At 47.6% G+C, this 13,462-nt stretch overlaps 1 protein-coding gene across 2 annotated transcripts; it reads right to left on the reverse strand.

The window, feature by feature from the left end:
* Positions 1–431: 431 nt before the first annotated feature.
* On the reverse strand, positions 432–12,776 carry yif1b (Yip1 interacting factor homolog B (S. cerevisiae)). Of its 2 annotated transcripts, none has more exons than XM_052044282.1 (8): positions 12,635–12,776; positions 6,600–6,820; positions 5,759–5,863; positions 4,924–5,002; positions 3,326–3,383; positions 2,232–2,387; positions 1,952–2,045; positions 432–1,134 (listed from the first exon to the last, which is right to left on the reverse strand). In XM_052044282.1, the coding sequence occupies exons 1-8, from the start codon at positions 12,663–12,665 to the stop codon at positions 979–981; spliced, it is 900 nt and encodes a 299-aa protein (XP_051900242.1). In that variant the 5' UTR covers positions 12,666–12,776; the 3' UTR covers positions 432–978. The 2 variants fall into 2 exon arrangements, with proteins under 2 accessions (XP_051900242.1, XP_051900241.1); XM_052044281.1 differs by having other exon boundaries at positions 12,626–12,737.
* Positions 12,777–13,462: the final 686 nt, after the last annotated feature.

The following is a 13,462-nucleotide window of genomic DNA, read 5'->3' on the forward strand; positions in this document are numbered from 1 at the left end:
TATTGAGGGTGGAACAGAACGCCAGCATTCTCCAGGGCACAGAAACTAACATTTGGGGGCAGACTATGAAAGCCATTGAATCAATTTAAATTAACTATCTTGTACCCAGAGCCCTGCACCTTTGCTTGTTCCTCTTGAATATTACCTCTCAATCTGCTTCTGCCTCCATTTCCAGCAGTGTGTCCCAGATAATAAATGGCTGCATAAAGACATCTCCACTGTCTCTTTAGTTGACAACCAAAACCCAAAATCATTTGTTCCACAACTTGTACCAAGTTCTATCCCCTCTGCCTCTAACACGTGGTACACAGAATCAACAGGAAGACACCAGAATAACTATTCTTTAATTTGGAAAGAAAATGGGCTTGTACTTGAAGGGGAAGCAGAACACATTGTAATCCTGCTGAAATAATTGCAAAATTCAGCAGTGATTGATACATTATTTTTTTTATTTCCTCAACTTGTGTTTATAAATAGGTATTAAAAATATTCCCCACAGTGGTCAGCAGATTCACCACAGATTTGTCCATCAGCTTGTGTTTCCCTGCAGATTAGAAATCTGGGGTTGAGGCTGCAACTCTCAGTTAATGTGCGTGTATGATATGGGCAGTCCAGCAGAAAAAGCTCAGCTATTGCAGAGGACAGATGAAATCCACTTTCCAAAACTATTCCTTTGGGAAGACCAAGTCAGTGCTCCTTGTCTCCCTCCCCCAATTCCCTTGCTTCATTGGAAATGGGTTAGTCACACCCTCCTTGGGGAGATTAAGCTATCCTGTGACCCTCAGAGGACGGGCACACACACAGATGGCTTTATCCCCCCCTCTCATCCAGTGTGATGTCCCACCCCTTGCTCCACCCACCCGGGGTGACAGGCTCCCCTACATTCTCCAACCCCCATTGTCCCCCAACATCAATGGGAGATCAATGACCCCACCCCCCCCCCCACCCCAAGGGAATGCAGGTGGTTTTCTGGATATCCTATCTAACCAAGTGATAGGTGAGCCAGTACATGAAGAATGGCTGCACTGCAGCGATGGCCATGGTCAGGTACACCCGCAGCTGATTCCTAGTGCCCCGGACGAGAACTCCCTCGGCTGCAGCTTCCGACAGAATCTTCAGTCTCAAAGTTCGGATCTGAAAAATATTTGAAAACTGGAGAATTAAGGGATTGTGAGGACAAAGTAAACGCAGTCTGGGAGATACTGGTCAGCCGGCTTATTGCTGTTTAATGGAACTCAGAACCCACTAAGAGAGGGGCAAGAACTCAGCCCAGGGTGGCTGGTGAACATGTGGAAGGCAGACAAGGCAAGGATGGGTGCAACCTCACGGTCACATAGTCTGCAAGGCCAATAGCAGGCACACTGGGGGGGGGAAGAGAGCGAGAGAACAGCACATGGCACAGCTAGTGATCCAGCTTCAATGCTGACCTCGGGTGCTGTCAATGTGGAGTTTGCACGTTCTCCCTGTGACTGTGTGGGTTTCCCCCGGGTGTTCCGGTTCCCTCCCACATCCCAAAGACATGCTCGTTGGTAGGTTAACCAACTGCTATAAATTGTCACCACCAGTGTAGGTGAGTTGTGGAATCTGGTGGAATCCTACTTCAATTCCTTGGTATCAGAATAAATGGGTACTTGGTAGTCAGCAGAGACTTGTTGGGCTGAAAGGCCTGTTAGTGCTGTGTGACTGTCTACAGCCTGTGATGCTGGAATGTACCCAAGGGAGAGTCAGTGTCCCCAGTATTGTACTGCAGGGAGGAGCCAGATATTGTATCGCAGGAGAGTTGATGTCCCTGGAATTGTGCTCCAGAGACAGCAACCCTACAACTTGTCTCCCAGGGAGCAGTCAGGATGTGGAATCGCAAGGAGAGGTGGAGAGAAAAGATTTTAATTCCCTTAATGGATAAATATTAGTGGATTGTGAAAGAATAAACAAGTTGAATAACTAAACCCACCATGAACACCACAACCGAGATGCAGCACCAGCCCAAAGCAATGTAGTATCCCGTTCTTCCAAAAATCAGTCCAGCTACAACTCCAGCTATCATCCTGTGGGGAAGAAATCGGACAGTGTTGAGATGACATGGCTGCTTTACTGCCAAGGTATCAATGCCCATACTCCCACCTTGTGTCCCTAACCTTGTTTGGCCCAATACCCTTAGACCCACTTAGCATCAGGATACACTTAAAAACCCACCCATCCTGCCTGCCCAACCCCAATGCTCACACACCTACCCGACATATTTGTATCCTGCAAAGGCAACGAGGTCGATTGTGGTTAGATCTGTGTTCACGGTGACGAGGTAGAGACTGAGCAAGATGGCAAGCACTTCAATGACCAGCCAGATTAATGCAGTGCTGGCCAGCATCCCCAGCACCTCTGGGGAGAACCTGTGGGAAGAGGGAGAGTGAGCTTTACCACTGCTGAGTGAGAGCAACAATGTGGCTGGATAATTGGATGTGGTCTGTCATATCTTGCAGTGACACAATGCCGAGCTATAACCTGTAGTCATCCCATCCACGGCGCAAGGGGTCACCTCCCAACAGGAAAAGAAAATCATCCCAGAATTCACCCTCATCTTCCCAGCAACCAGCTGGAAAGCAGGATTAATCTGGAGCAAATTCATCGTGGGCTGTTTGGAGCTGGAAAGGACAAGACACAAATGAGGATAATAATAACTACAAGTGTAGAGTGCGCTTGATATCTGAAAAAAAAAAAGGAAAATGTTTGTAGGTTCATTTGTACGTGGATAGAAAAGACCTAGAGGGATATGGGCCAAACGCAGGAAAATGGGGCTAGCTCAGGTAGATATCTTGGTTGGCAAGGACGAATTGCGCCGAAGGGCCTGTTTCTGTGCTGTAATAACGATGCTGTCTTGCCTCAGACTCATGTACCAGTGCAGTATAAAGCAGCACTGCATTGCCATCTTTTGGATTAGTCATTAAGCCAAAGCTCTCTCTTCTCTCTCAGGGCACATAGAAGATCCAAAGGCATTATCCTGAAGACAAACATAGCACCCAGTGTCCTGGCCAACATTTATTCCTTGACTGACATTATTAAAGAACAGTATCTGAATATTATTACACTACTCTGAGATGGTACTAAATAGGATTACATTTACTGCATTACAAAACTATCTCAGCAGCTGGCAAGGTAACACACAAATGAAAGTCTGTCATTTCTTGGTGCTAATATTCTTTCTTAAGCAGAAAACTGACAAAGATACATTATGCCGACTCCTGACGCCTCAGTTAACTATGCTCAACTATACAGCTGGTTGGATTGGTGAATGGAGGGACACGAATGACAGTGACAAAAGGGTCCTTACCTGCTCTGAGTGCCAAGAGCAAACCCAGCCACCAGTAAGTATGTGATGAATGCCATTGCTGGAGAGAGAGAGAGAGAGACACAACAACAAATTGAGTCAATTCACAGTAACCTACAATAATGTTTCAACAAGTTCACCAGAGACAAACTGTAGCAAACTATCCCACTGCTTCACAGTAGTTCTATGCAACAAAATTTGACACAGGCACACAGCAGGGAAAGTCAAGGACAATGGTTTTAAGAAATGTCAGAGAGCGAGCGAGAAGGAAGTTATGGACAAAGTCCCAGAGCTCTGCAGAGCTGTCAAAGGTGCAGCAATACAAGTCTGGGGATAACCTAGAGTTCTGAATTGGAGGAAGGAGATATCCAAAAGGTGTAGGGGTGGAGGACGTTACATAGGAGTGCCAAAACTGTGAAAGGATTTAAAAGGGTGAGGAAACAGAGGCACTTCTCAGTTGGGGGAAGACCAGCCAGAAGTGGGTGATAGTGGTGCGGCACGTAGTGCTGCTGCCCCATAGCTCCAACAACCTGGGTTCAAACCTAACCTTTGCTGCTGTCTGTGTGGAGTTTGCACGTTCTCCCTGTGACTGCGTGGGTTTCCTCACACAACCTACCAACCCGCACATCTTTCGGATAAGTAGATGCTGTAAATTACCCCTAGTGTGTCTTTGAGCAGTATAAAGTGGGGGAGGGGGGGTGGTAGTTGATAGACTTGAAAAATGAAATAGCTTACATAAACATGTGGGGGACGGCATTACTCTGACAGCAGGCACAGACTCAATGGGCTGAATGGCCTCCCTAGGTCATAAGAAAACATGAGGAGTGAGAGTAGTGGGATAGCTCAGGCAGCAGCTGGACTCAGATAAGGTCTGATTCAGTTACAAACTGATGCTAGGGAGAAGAATAGAGCTGGTAGCTGGGGAATGGTTTGTGACAACCATTAAAGTCAGCAGCTTTGGCATTTGTTATACGTCAAAGGAAATTTTTCCTCAACTTGTATTGTACGTTGCCAAGTAATCTGACAATTTAGAGGCCATGGAGAATCTGTTATGATCCTATTTCAGAGTGCAGTAATCATCAGTAAATGTACTAACCCTAACCCATCAACAGAAAGGTGCAGTCACACAGTCAAACACCTGACATGCAACTGATCCTGTTCCCTGCCAATAGTTCAGTGGAGCTGTACAGAGTATGAACCCACTTTCCATTCATGGTTTGTGGCATCAATAGATCTCAGCTGGGATGGCATTAAAGATGTTGCAATTCAAAAGGGAAAGAGCACCTTGCATTTCTGCTCGATTATGATCCGTACAGCCTATTGGAAATTGGATGATCAGGCTTGGCTCTGACGCCACACACACGTAAACTCCAACTATCCAAGCAGGTGCTTGTGGGGAGAGACCAATATGCATCTTCTCTATAAGCAGATTCACTCACTGAAGAGTGTGAATGTATTCACCCTGCAGCACAAGAGTGTCCATCACCATCAGGTCTGTATTGAACCTTGCCTAATGTTGACAATAGTGTCAATACCCTGGAACAATTCATACACCTGGTTATAACTATAAGCACTGGTGATCAAAGAGCGTAGTCACTCACCTGGAATATACAAATCAGGAGCATTTACTTCAACCCGGGGGGCCACAGGGGTGTCTTGTTGGTATTGCACCTCCCAGTTCTGTTAACAAAAAGGGTGAAAAGCTGCCGTAACTTTGCTCTTGGATCATTATTTTTCTAAAATTGACCCTTACTCTCCTCCTGTAACTATCCATCTCCACGTCATTGTGGAACAGTCGCCTCTACCACAGGCTTTCCTTCTCATCACCACTTGCTGCTTCACACCATCTCAACCCTCCTCCACTCCAACTCTTCATCATCCTTCCTACCGCCTTTCAGTGAATAGAAGCCACCCTTGCTTCAGTGTGCACCTGATGTTACTCCAGTCCCACATTAAGGTTGGCTTTTAAACACCCTCAAGATTACCAGCATCACCTTGCCAGTGAAATGAACAAATACCAAATAAAGTTCCCGATCACACAAGAGAATTGGGTCTGGGAGTATTCAAAGTATCACAGCGTTGTCTCTGGAGAACCATAGAACATTTACATGCAGCTACAAGGCTGACCTCTCTGCGCCTGTCCACATTTCAATTATGTTCCTGTTTACCAGCAGTACGTACAGAGACAGTGTTAGGATTCACATGAAGTAGTACAAGACTTCAGAAACAATTTCACACCCCATGTTAACAGGAGCAAAGTACTGGGGCACAGGGATGATTCTAAACCAGATGACATTTGAGACACAAAGGCTGCTTTGTCACATCCCAAAGGAACTCGATTCCCGAAGATTTGAGTTTTAATATTACATCAGGATACACTTATAACCACAGGAATATTCTGCATCGTTAAGGCCAGTGAAAGTTTGCATTCTGTACCTGGTGCATGTACGGAAAGACGAGGAGACCCAGCTTCTTTCCAACGTAAACAGTGTCCACAGCAAAGTAATACTTCAATCTGCTCACTGGAATAAATCGATCAATCTGCAGACAGCAAGGAACAGTGGGTCAAGAGGCACTATGCATCATTAACAGTAGGTTTCAAGATATTTCGATTTAAGAGGATGATGCCGCTGCTGAACAATGACCAAGTACAAAGCGAAAAAAAATACTGCTTGACTAAGATCCTGAACCTGACAATTTCTGGGTCAGGCACACACCTTATCTTCTGGCAGAGAGCGGTGAATCTCTGCAGTTCTCTGCCCCAGTGTTGTGGAGGCTGGATTATCAGAAGTTGAGGTAGGTAAATTTTCAAAAGATCCAAGGATTCAGGGTTATGGGGAACTGGCAAAAAGGAAGAGTTGAATCCTGGGGTAAATCAGCCATGATCACATTGAATGGTGAGGCAGGTTTGAAGGTTCAAGTGATCTACTCCTATTTTCGTGTGTTCTATTGGCCAACAGAACTCCCACCCCTTACTAAATGAGGATTAGCAGGGTGCGGTGGGAGCAGGGCTTGAAACTGACCGCTCACACACAGGGGTTTGCCATGGTTGTGGCTGTATATTCCTCAGTCAGAGGGGTGAACCTGCCTACTGGTACACTGTACCCTGAGTGACCCTTTGCAAACCACCACAGTTATTGGAGTGGAGATATACCGACAGCCAGCGCAGATCATCAGCTGTTCCCGTGTGCTGAACACTCATGGCTCAGGAATGATATGGTAAAGAAGATACTGTGTGTTATGTGAAGAATGGGCTCACCATCACAAAGACCCTTACATTTTTATCCACAATGTCCTTCCCCTGACTTGCCAAACTGCTCCCATAAGCCATTGCCAGGTTAGACATCATGGGGTCACTGAGGATGCCTGGTCTTGCGAGGCCAAAGCCTGAGGAGGGTCCCTCGTATCCTGGTTCAAACGTCGGAACATCCACATTTCCACTGGTATCTTCAAAGAGGTGACTGGGATGCCCTGAGATCCTCGTCCTCACCTTGGTAGCTGGAGGAAAGAGCAACAGAATGAGCTGGCATGGGTTGCAAACAGGCTGGAGATCCAACCCAGCTCCTTGGATGAGCCCTGATACAGAAAACACTCAGAAGTTGTCACTACCCCTACCCCTCCACCAACTGATTTCATGGCAAAACAAGCAACAAAAGAACATATTTGACCAAGGGTACACAAGTCAGCAAGGCGAGAGATTGCACATGAAGGAAGTATACATGTTGGATTTCTTGGGCATGGTCAGAATTGGGTCTGGCACTGTTACTGTCTGGGTTCATGAAAAACTGGTTCCCACTGAAAGATAAGAGCGATGACCGACTAGAAATGGGTGTGAACCCATTGAGGAAAGTGCAGACAACCCCCGAGGACACTTGAGAAAAAACACATCGTGTACTTGTTGCAACATGATGATCCAAACGAGGGAAAGCATGTTGTAAGTACTCAGAGTTGGGATAAACAGATTCACTTTCCTCGATGTTGTAAGATTTGAACTATCTTGATTCAGATCACCCAGGCAGGACGGCAAAATAATGATTTATTGGGTCAAAACACGATTACATTAAACTGATGTGTAATCAGTAACAGATGGAACGAACAGCAGGGCAGCTCAGTCTTGGCAGGTCACCGTCCTGCATTGTTCTTGTTCATCTTTTCAAGCTGCTCAAGGCTTTAAGCCAAGTCAAGCCAAGGCACATATGGAATTCATCTTGGAAAGCTTCAAATTGCTCGTTGCATTCTCCCCAATTCTGTTCCAGGCTACCCGAACTTGTGAGTGATCTTAGCGACAGGGAACAGTCCCAAACCAAACACCGATTTAATTGAAAACTGAACCTATCCACCCTATTATGAAATGGAAGGTAGCCAGACAGACTTCTCTTAGCCTGGGAATCTATCCCACAGCACATCCTCTGAATGCACCTAGTGTTATCTCTGTTCTAAGCGGTGCTGCATTTTTGAAGGACAGTCAGCCAAACTCAAGGGTCTAAGGGACACCATCCCCAACACCTTATCAAGCTGAAACATGCAAAGACAAAATTGTCTGGCCCACATTCCTTCTCCACTACTAACTTCTGTAAAGGATTTGACACCGTACTTCCAGGGCTACACTAACAAAGCTAGGGTAGCTGATCAACACAAACAGGTCCTAAACCAGTGTGTGGGAGCGTGAAAAGGAACCGGCCTCATAGAAACAATGAACCATAGAACCATACAGCACAAAACAGGACCTTCGGCCCACCATGTTGTGCCATCCATCAAACCACCCTCACACTACCTAACCCTTTCCTCCCGCATATCCCTCTATCTCACATTCCTCCATATGCCTATCCAACAAGCTCTTGAACCTGTCCAATGTATCTGCCTCCACCACCACCCCAGGCAGTGCGTTCCATGCACCAACCACTCTCTGGGTGAAAAATCTCCCCGACATCTCCCCTGAACCTCCCACCCATAACCTTAAAGCCATGCCCTCTCGTCTTGAGCATTGGTGCCCTGGGAAGGAGGCGCTGACTGTCTACTCTATCTATTCCTCTCAATATTTTATATACCTCTATCATGTCTCCTCTCATCCTCCTCCTTTCCAGTGAATAAAGCCCTAGCACCTTAAGCCTTTCCTCATATTCAATACTCTCCAATCCAGGCAGCATCCTGGTAAATCTCCTCCGTACCCTCTCCAACGCCTCCACATCCTTCCTATAATGAGGCGACCAGAACTGAACACAGTACTCCAAGTGTGGCCTAACTAGAGTTTTGTAAAGCTGCATCATCACTTCTCGGCTCTTAAACTCAATCCCGCGACTTATGAAAGCCAACATCCCATTGGCCTTCTTAACTGCTCTTTCCACCTGTGAGGCAACTTTCAATGAACTGTGAATATGAACCCCCAGATTCCTCTGCTCCTCCACACTGCCAAGTACCTTGCCGTTTACCCTGTACTCTGCCCTGGAGTTTGTCCTTCCAAAGTGTAACACCTCACACTTCTCCGGATTGAACTCCATCTGCCACTTGTCAGCCCAGCTCTGCATCCTATCAATGTCCCTCTGTAAGCTCCGACAGCCCTCCACACTATCCACAACACCGCCGATCTTAGTGTCGTCCGCAAACTTACTAACCCAGCCTTCCGCCCCCTCATCTAAGTCATCTATAAATACCACAAAAAGTAGAGGTCCCAGAACCGATCCCTGCGGGACACCACTAGTCACTGCCCTCCAATCCGAGGGCACTCCTTCCACCACAACCCTCTGCTTTCTACATGCAAGCCAATTCCTAATCCACACAGCCGAGCTTCCCTGGATCCCTTGGCCTCTGACCTTCTGAAGAAGCCTACCATGAAGAACCTTATCAAACGCCTTACTAAAATCCATGTAGACCACATCCACCACAAGAGCCTCATCAATCTTCCTAGTCACCTCCTCAAAGAACTCTATCAGGCTTGTGAGGCAAGATCTTCCCTTCACAAATTCATGCTGGCTGTCCCTAATCAGTCCATGATTCTCTAGGTGTTCATAAATCCTATCCCTTAGAATCCTTTCTAACAGCTTACCCACCACAGACGTGAGACTCACCAGTCTATAATTCCCTGGACTATCCCTATTACCTTTTTTGAACAAGGGGACATTTGCAACCCTCCAATCCTCTGGCACCATCCCAGTGGACAACGAGGACTCAAAGATCCTTACCAGCGGTTCAACAATCTCCTCCCTAGCCTCTCGAAGCAGCCTGGGGAAAATCCCATCAGGCCCCGGAGACTTATCTGTCTTAATATTATTTAACTTCAACACATACTCTCTCTTGATATCTACAACCTCGAGAACATTACCCCTACCAGCACTCCCTTCCGCGTCATCAAGACCCCTCTCCTCAGTGAATACCGAAGAGAAGTACTCATTGAGAACTTCTCCCACTTCCGCCACCTCCAGGCACATTCTCCCACCTTTGTCTTTAATCGGACCTACCTTTACCCTAGCCATCCTCCTACCCTTCACGTACTTGAAAAAGGCCTTGGGATTTTTCTTAACCCTACTAGCCAAGGCCCTAATGTTATTGCAAGTTACATAATATTGCTTACAATGTTCCTTATGGCTGCATTTAGGATGAAAAGAACAGTTTTATCATTGGGCTGTGCCTCAGAGAGGGTATGTAGTATCAATGGGAGCCTTTGATGCCTTCATGCCAACAGCAAGATTTCATATCTTGAGTTTACTTGGGTTAAAGCAACTCCATTTGTAGATGATACTCCCTCTGTCGGTCTGGAAGCGGAAAAAACACCAATCCAAGAAATCATGAAGATGACGTAAAACGTGCAAAAATTCAGTAAGGCAAACATGGGATGCAACTTTGAGCAAAACCAGACACAGAATGAGTTTGACACTCTGGCCACTGAATTTTACAGAAACCTTCTTTCCTGACTGAATGTACACAAGATACAAGTCACAGAGTCATGGAGCACCTTCATGCAGGTGCTTCAGCTCACTGAGTACACAGCAGCCATCAAGCACCCACTTACTCTAAACCCTACTCTGATCTCACTTTATTCCCCCCCCATTCTCATCAACTCCCTCCAGATTCAACCACTCACATGCACACTAGGAGGCAATTTGCAGCAGCTAATTAACCTACCAACCTATGCCTTTGAATATGCCTTTGGAATGCGAGGAATCTGGAACATCCAGAGGAAACCCACAGTCAAAGGGAGAACAGGCAAACTACACACAGACTACATTGGAGGTTGGTATTGAACCCAAGTCACAGGAATTATAAGGCAGTGGCTCTACCAGCTGTGCTGTTACAAACTCAAACTGCAGTTGGGAAATTACAATTTCTATGAGTTTTCTTTTAATCAAGAGAAAGATGTACATTTGTACTGTTCCTTCTCTAACCAAATGCCCCAAGGACAGCAAAACTCCAATAATCCAGCACCCTTGAGACTTTGGTGCTGCAGCGGATTTTCCAGACTATTGCACATCATTCCTTTTGATTTTAAATCTTTTTTAATTATTTGATTTTTGTTTTTATAATTTGTGTGCATCTACAAAATAAAAAACATAATAAATTTATAAAATAATTTTTTAAAGAATAAATTTAAATAAATAATTTGATCAAGTTCCCCAAAAATTTTAATTCATTCCTTTTAGATTTTACACTGTGGTAGAATAAACTTTCCAGTGAACCCAGTGAGTTTAGAAAGAGGACAGGACACAGGGACCCAGTTAGTTTAAAGGGAGCACTGGAAATACCACCTGGTAAGACAGATGCTGGAACTATTTGGATTTCCCATCAATGGCATAACAGATTATCACAGTTTTACTGCATTGTACAGCCAATCGTTTCTTTTTTAAACACAGATCATGCAGTAATACAAAATAAAAAGAAAACAATTTGCCCAGTAAACCTCTACAACGCTGTGTATGACAAGAGGGTGTTGCTGATAAAATAGTCAGGACTCTGGGACAGTAAGCCAGCTCCCAGGAGGTGTGGAACTCTATGCACAAACCTGATCCAACAGATGGTTCTGAGTGTCAGCCTAGTCTCTGGGGTGGGAATTGAACCTACCAACCCAAATTCCAAGACAAGCATTGCAAGGGGAAAGGAATTAGGGCCATTAGTTCCTGAAAAATTGAGGAACAGTTATTCCAGGGACAAATCTCCATTATCACCCAAACTTATCACTTTCCCCTCAAACTGCAAGGTCTTTGCAATTACAAGTTTCTCCCCTCATGTTTGTGGGGTCAGGGTGCAGCCCTCCCCTTCCCACAGATTTCAGAGAAAAGTCAATGTCTGGCATTTCCCCAAAGCCGTGTTCATTCCTCCCGCATCCACATCCAAATCCCTCCCTCGACCCCATCCACCCATGCCCCTCTCCTCCACCCCTCAACCCTGTCCACCCACCCCCTCTCCTCCACCCCCAACCCCACCCACACACTCAACTGCTCTCTCCTCAATCCCCCACCCCCGTCCACACACCCACCCCATCTCCTCCAAGCCCCCACCCCTCAAACCCTCTCTCCTCCACCCCAACCCTGTCCACCCACCCCAGAACCCTGTCCATCCACCCACCCCACTCTCCTCCAAGCCCCCACCCCCCCAAACACCCTCTCCTCCACCCCAACCCCATCCCCTCTCCTCCACCTCATGTCCACCTACCTAACCCCCTCTCCTCCACCTCTCGACCACCCAATCCCCTCCTCTAGCTCCCCTGAATAATCCACCTACCCACCCCACTCTCTCCACGCCCCCGACCACATACTCACCCCTGACCCTGTTCACACACCCCACTCCCCTCCAAACCCCCGACCCCCTCTCCACAAACCCTCCGACCCCACCCACGCCCCCACCGTCCACCCCCCCGCCCGACCCCCTCTCCCCCACCCACCCGACCCCCTCTCCCCGGCCCCCCCAACCCCCTCTCCCACCCAACCACCCCCGACCCCCTCTCCCCCGCCCGACCGTCCACCCCCTCTGCCCCGCCCACCCCCCCCCGCCTGATCGTCCACCCCCTCTCCTCCACACCCGACAACATCCACCCACCCCACCCGCCCCCCGACCCCGAGGGTGGGTGTCGGGATGAACCACTCTCCTAGATGTGGCGGGGGGGTGGGGGTGCAGACCATTCCAACCCTGGGGTTGGGGGGGGTCTCGGTGGGTGGGTCTCCCGGGCCCGGTCCGTCCCGCGGGGACAACAGGCGGGGACCCTGGGGAAGTAGCCGCCGCCGCTTCCCATTCCGGCGGGTATCTGCGCACGGGAAACATCCCGCCGCCGTTGCTGCCGTCTTGTGGCCAACAATGAAGAAGCGGGCCACGTACGCAACTTACGGTGCCTGAAGCCGGGGGGGCTGCGATCCATGGCGGCCACCGAGCTCCGTCCTCCCACCCCAACCGCCGGGGAAAGGGCGACGCCTGCGCAGTGCGGCCCCAGGACGCGGTGATCGACACTCAGCTCAGCCAATCAGAAAACACGAGTGACCGTGCAGTGACATCAATGACGACCCGAATCCCCGCCTCACATTTCACTCCAGTGATTGGGCGGATACAGTGACACGTGCCTTTTTTTTAACTGCCGACCCAATTTAGAGGCAATTAAAGTCCATGTTTGGGTGAATGGTCCGTAAACTGATTGGTAGCTGGTCAGAGGACAGGCTCCTTTAAAAAGTAAGTGACGGGACAGCTGGGAGGTACAGGCATACAGTTCACAGGCAACTTTGTGGTGGTTGTTAGGTGCACCAAGCCAGCAGTCTTCAATCTCCATTACACCAATTATAGTTACTTCTGCAGGTCTGGAGGAGCTGGCAACTGGCAGGTGACTGATGCTGGATAAAAGGTACTGCCATTCCAGATGAAGTCGGGTTTTGAACAGATACTCAGACCAAAGAACACCGGGTTGCATTAATAGTATGTAAGAATCACTGTGATCTTTCCCTGAGGGTGGATCTGAGGATCCAGCAAACCTTGGACAAAATATGTTGATAGAAAGAGCTTGTGCATATATGGTGGTACCTTCACCTTAGCAGGGCGTCCTAAAGTGCTTTACAGCCGAAGTACTTTTAAATTGTGATCAGATCAATAAGGTCATTTCAGAAGCTGGTATGAAGCTAGAGCCCCCAAACAGCAACAAGATAATCTCAGCTCTTTGGTTTCAAGAAC

The sequence above is a fragment of the Pristis pectinata genome, chromosome 35 (assembly GCF_009764475.1).
Source record: "Pristis pectinata isolate sPriPec2 chromosome 35, sPriPec2.1.pri, whole genome shotgun sequence".
Classification (NCBI taxonomy): Eukaryota; Metazoa; Chordata; class Chondrichthyes; order Rhinopristiformes; family Pristidae; genus Pristis; species Pristis pectinata.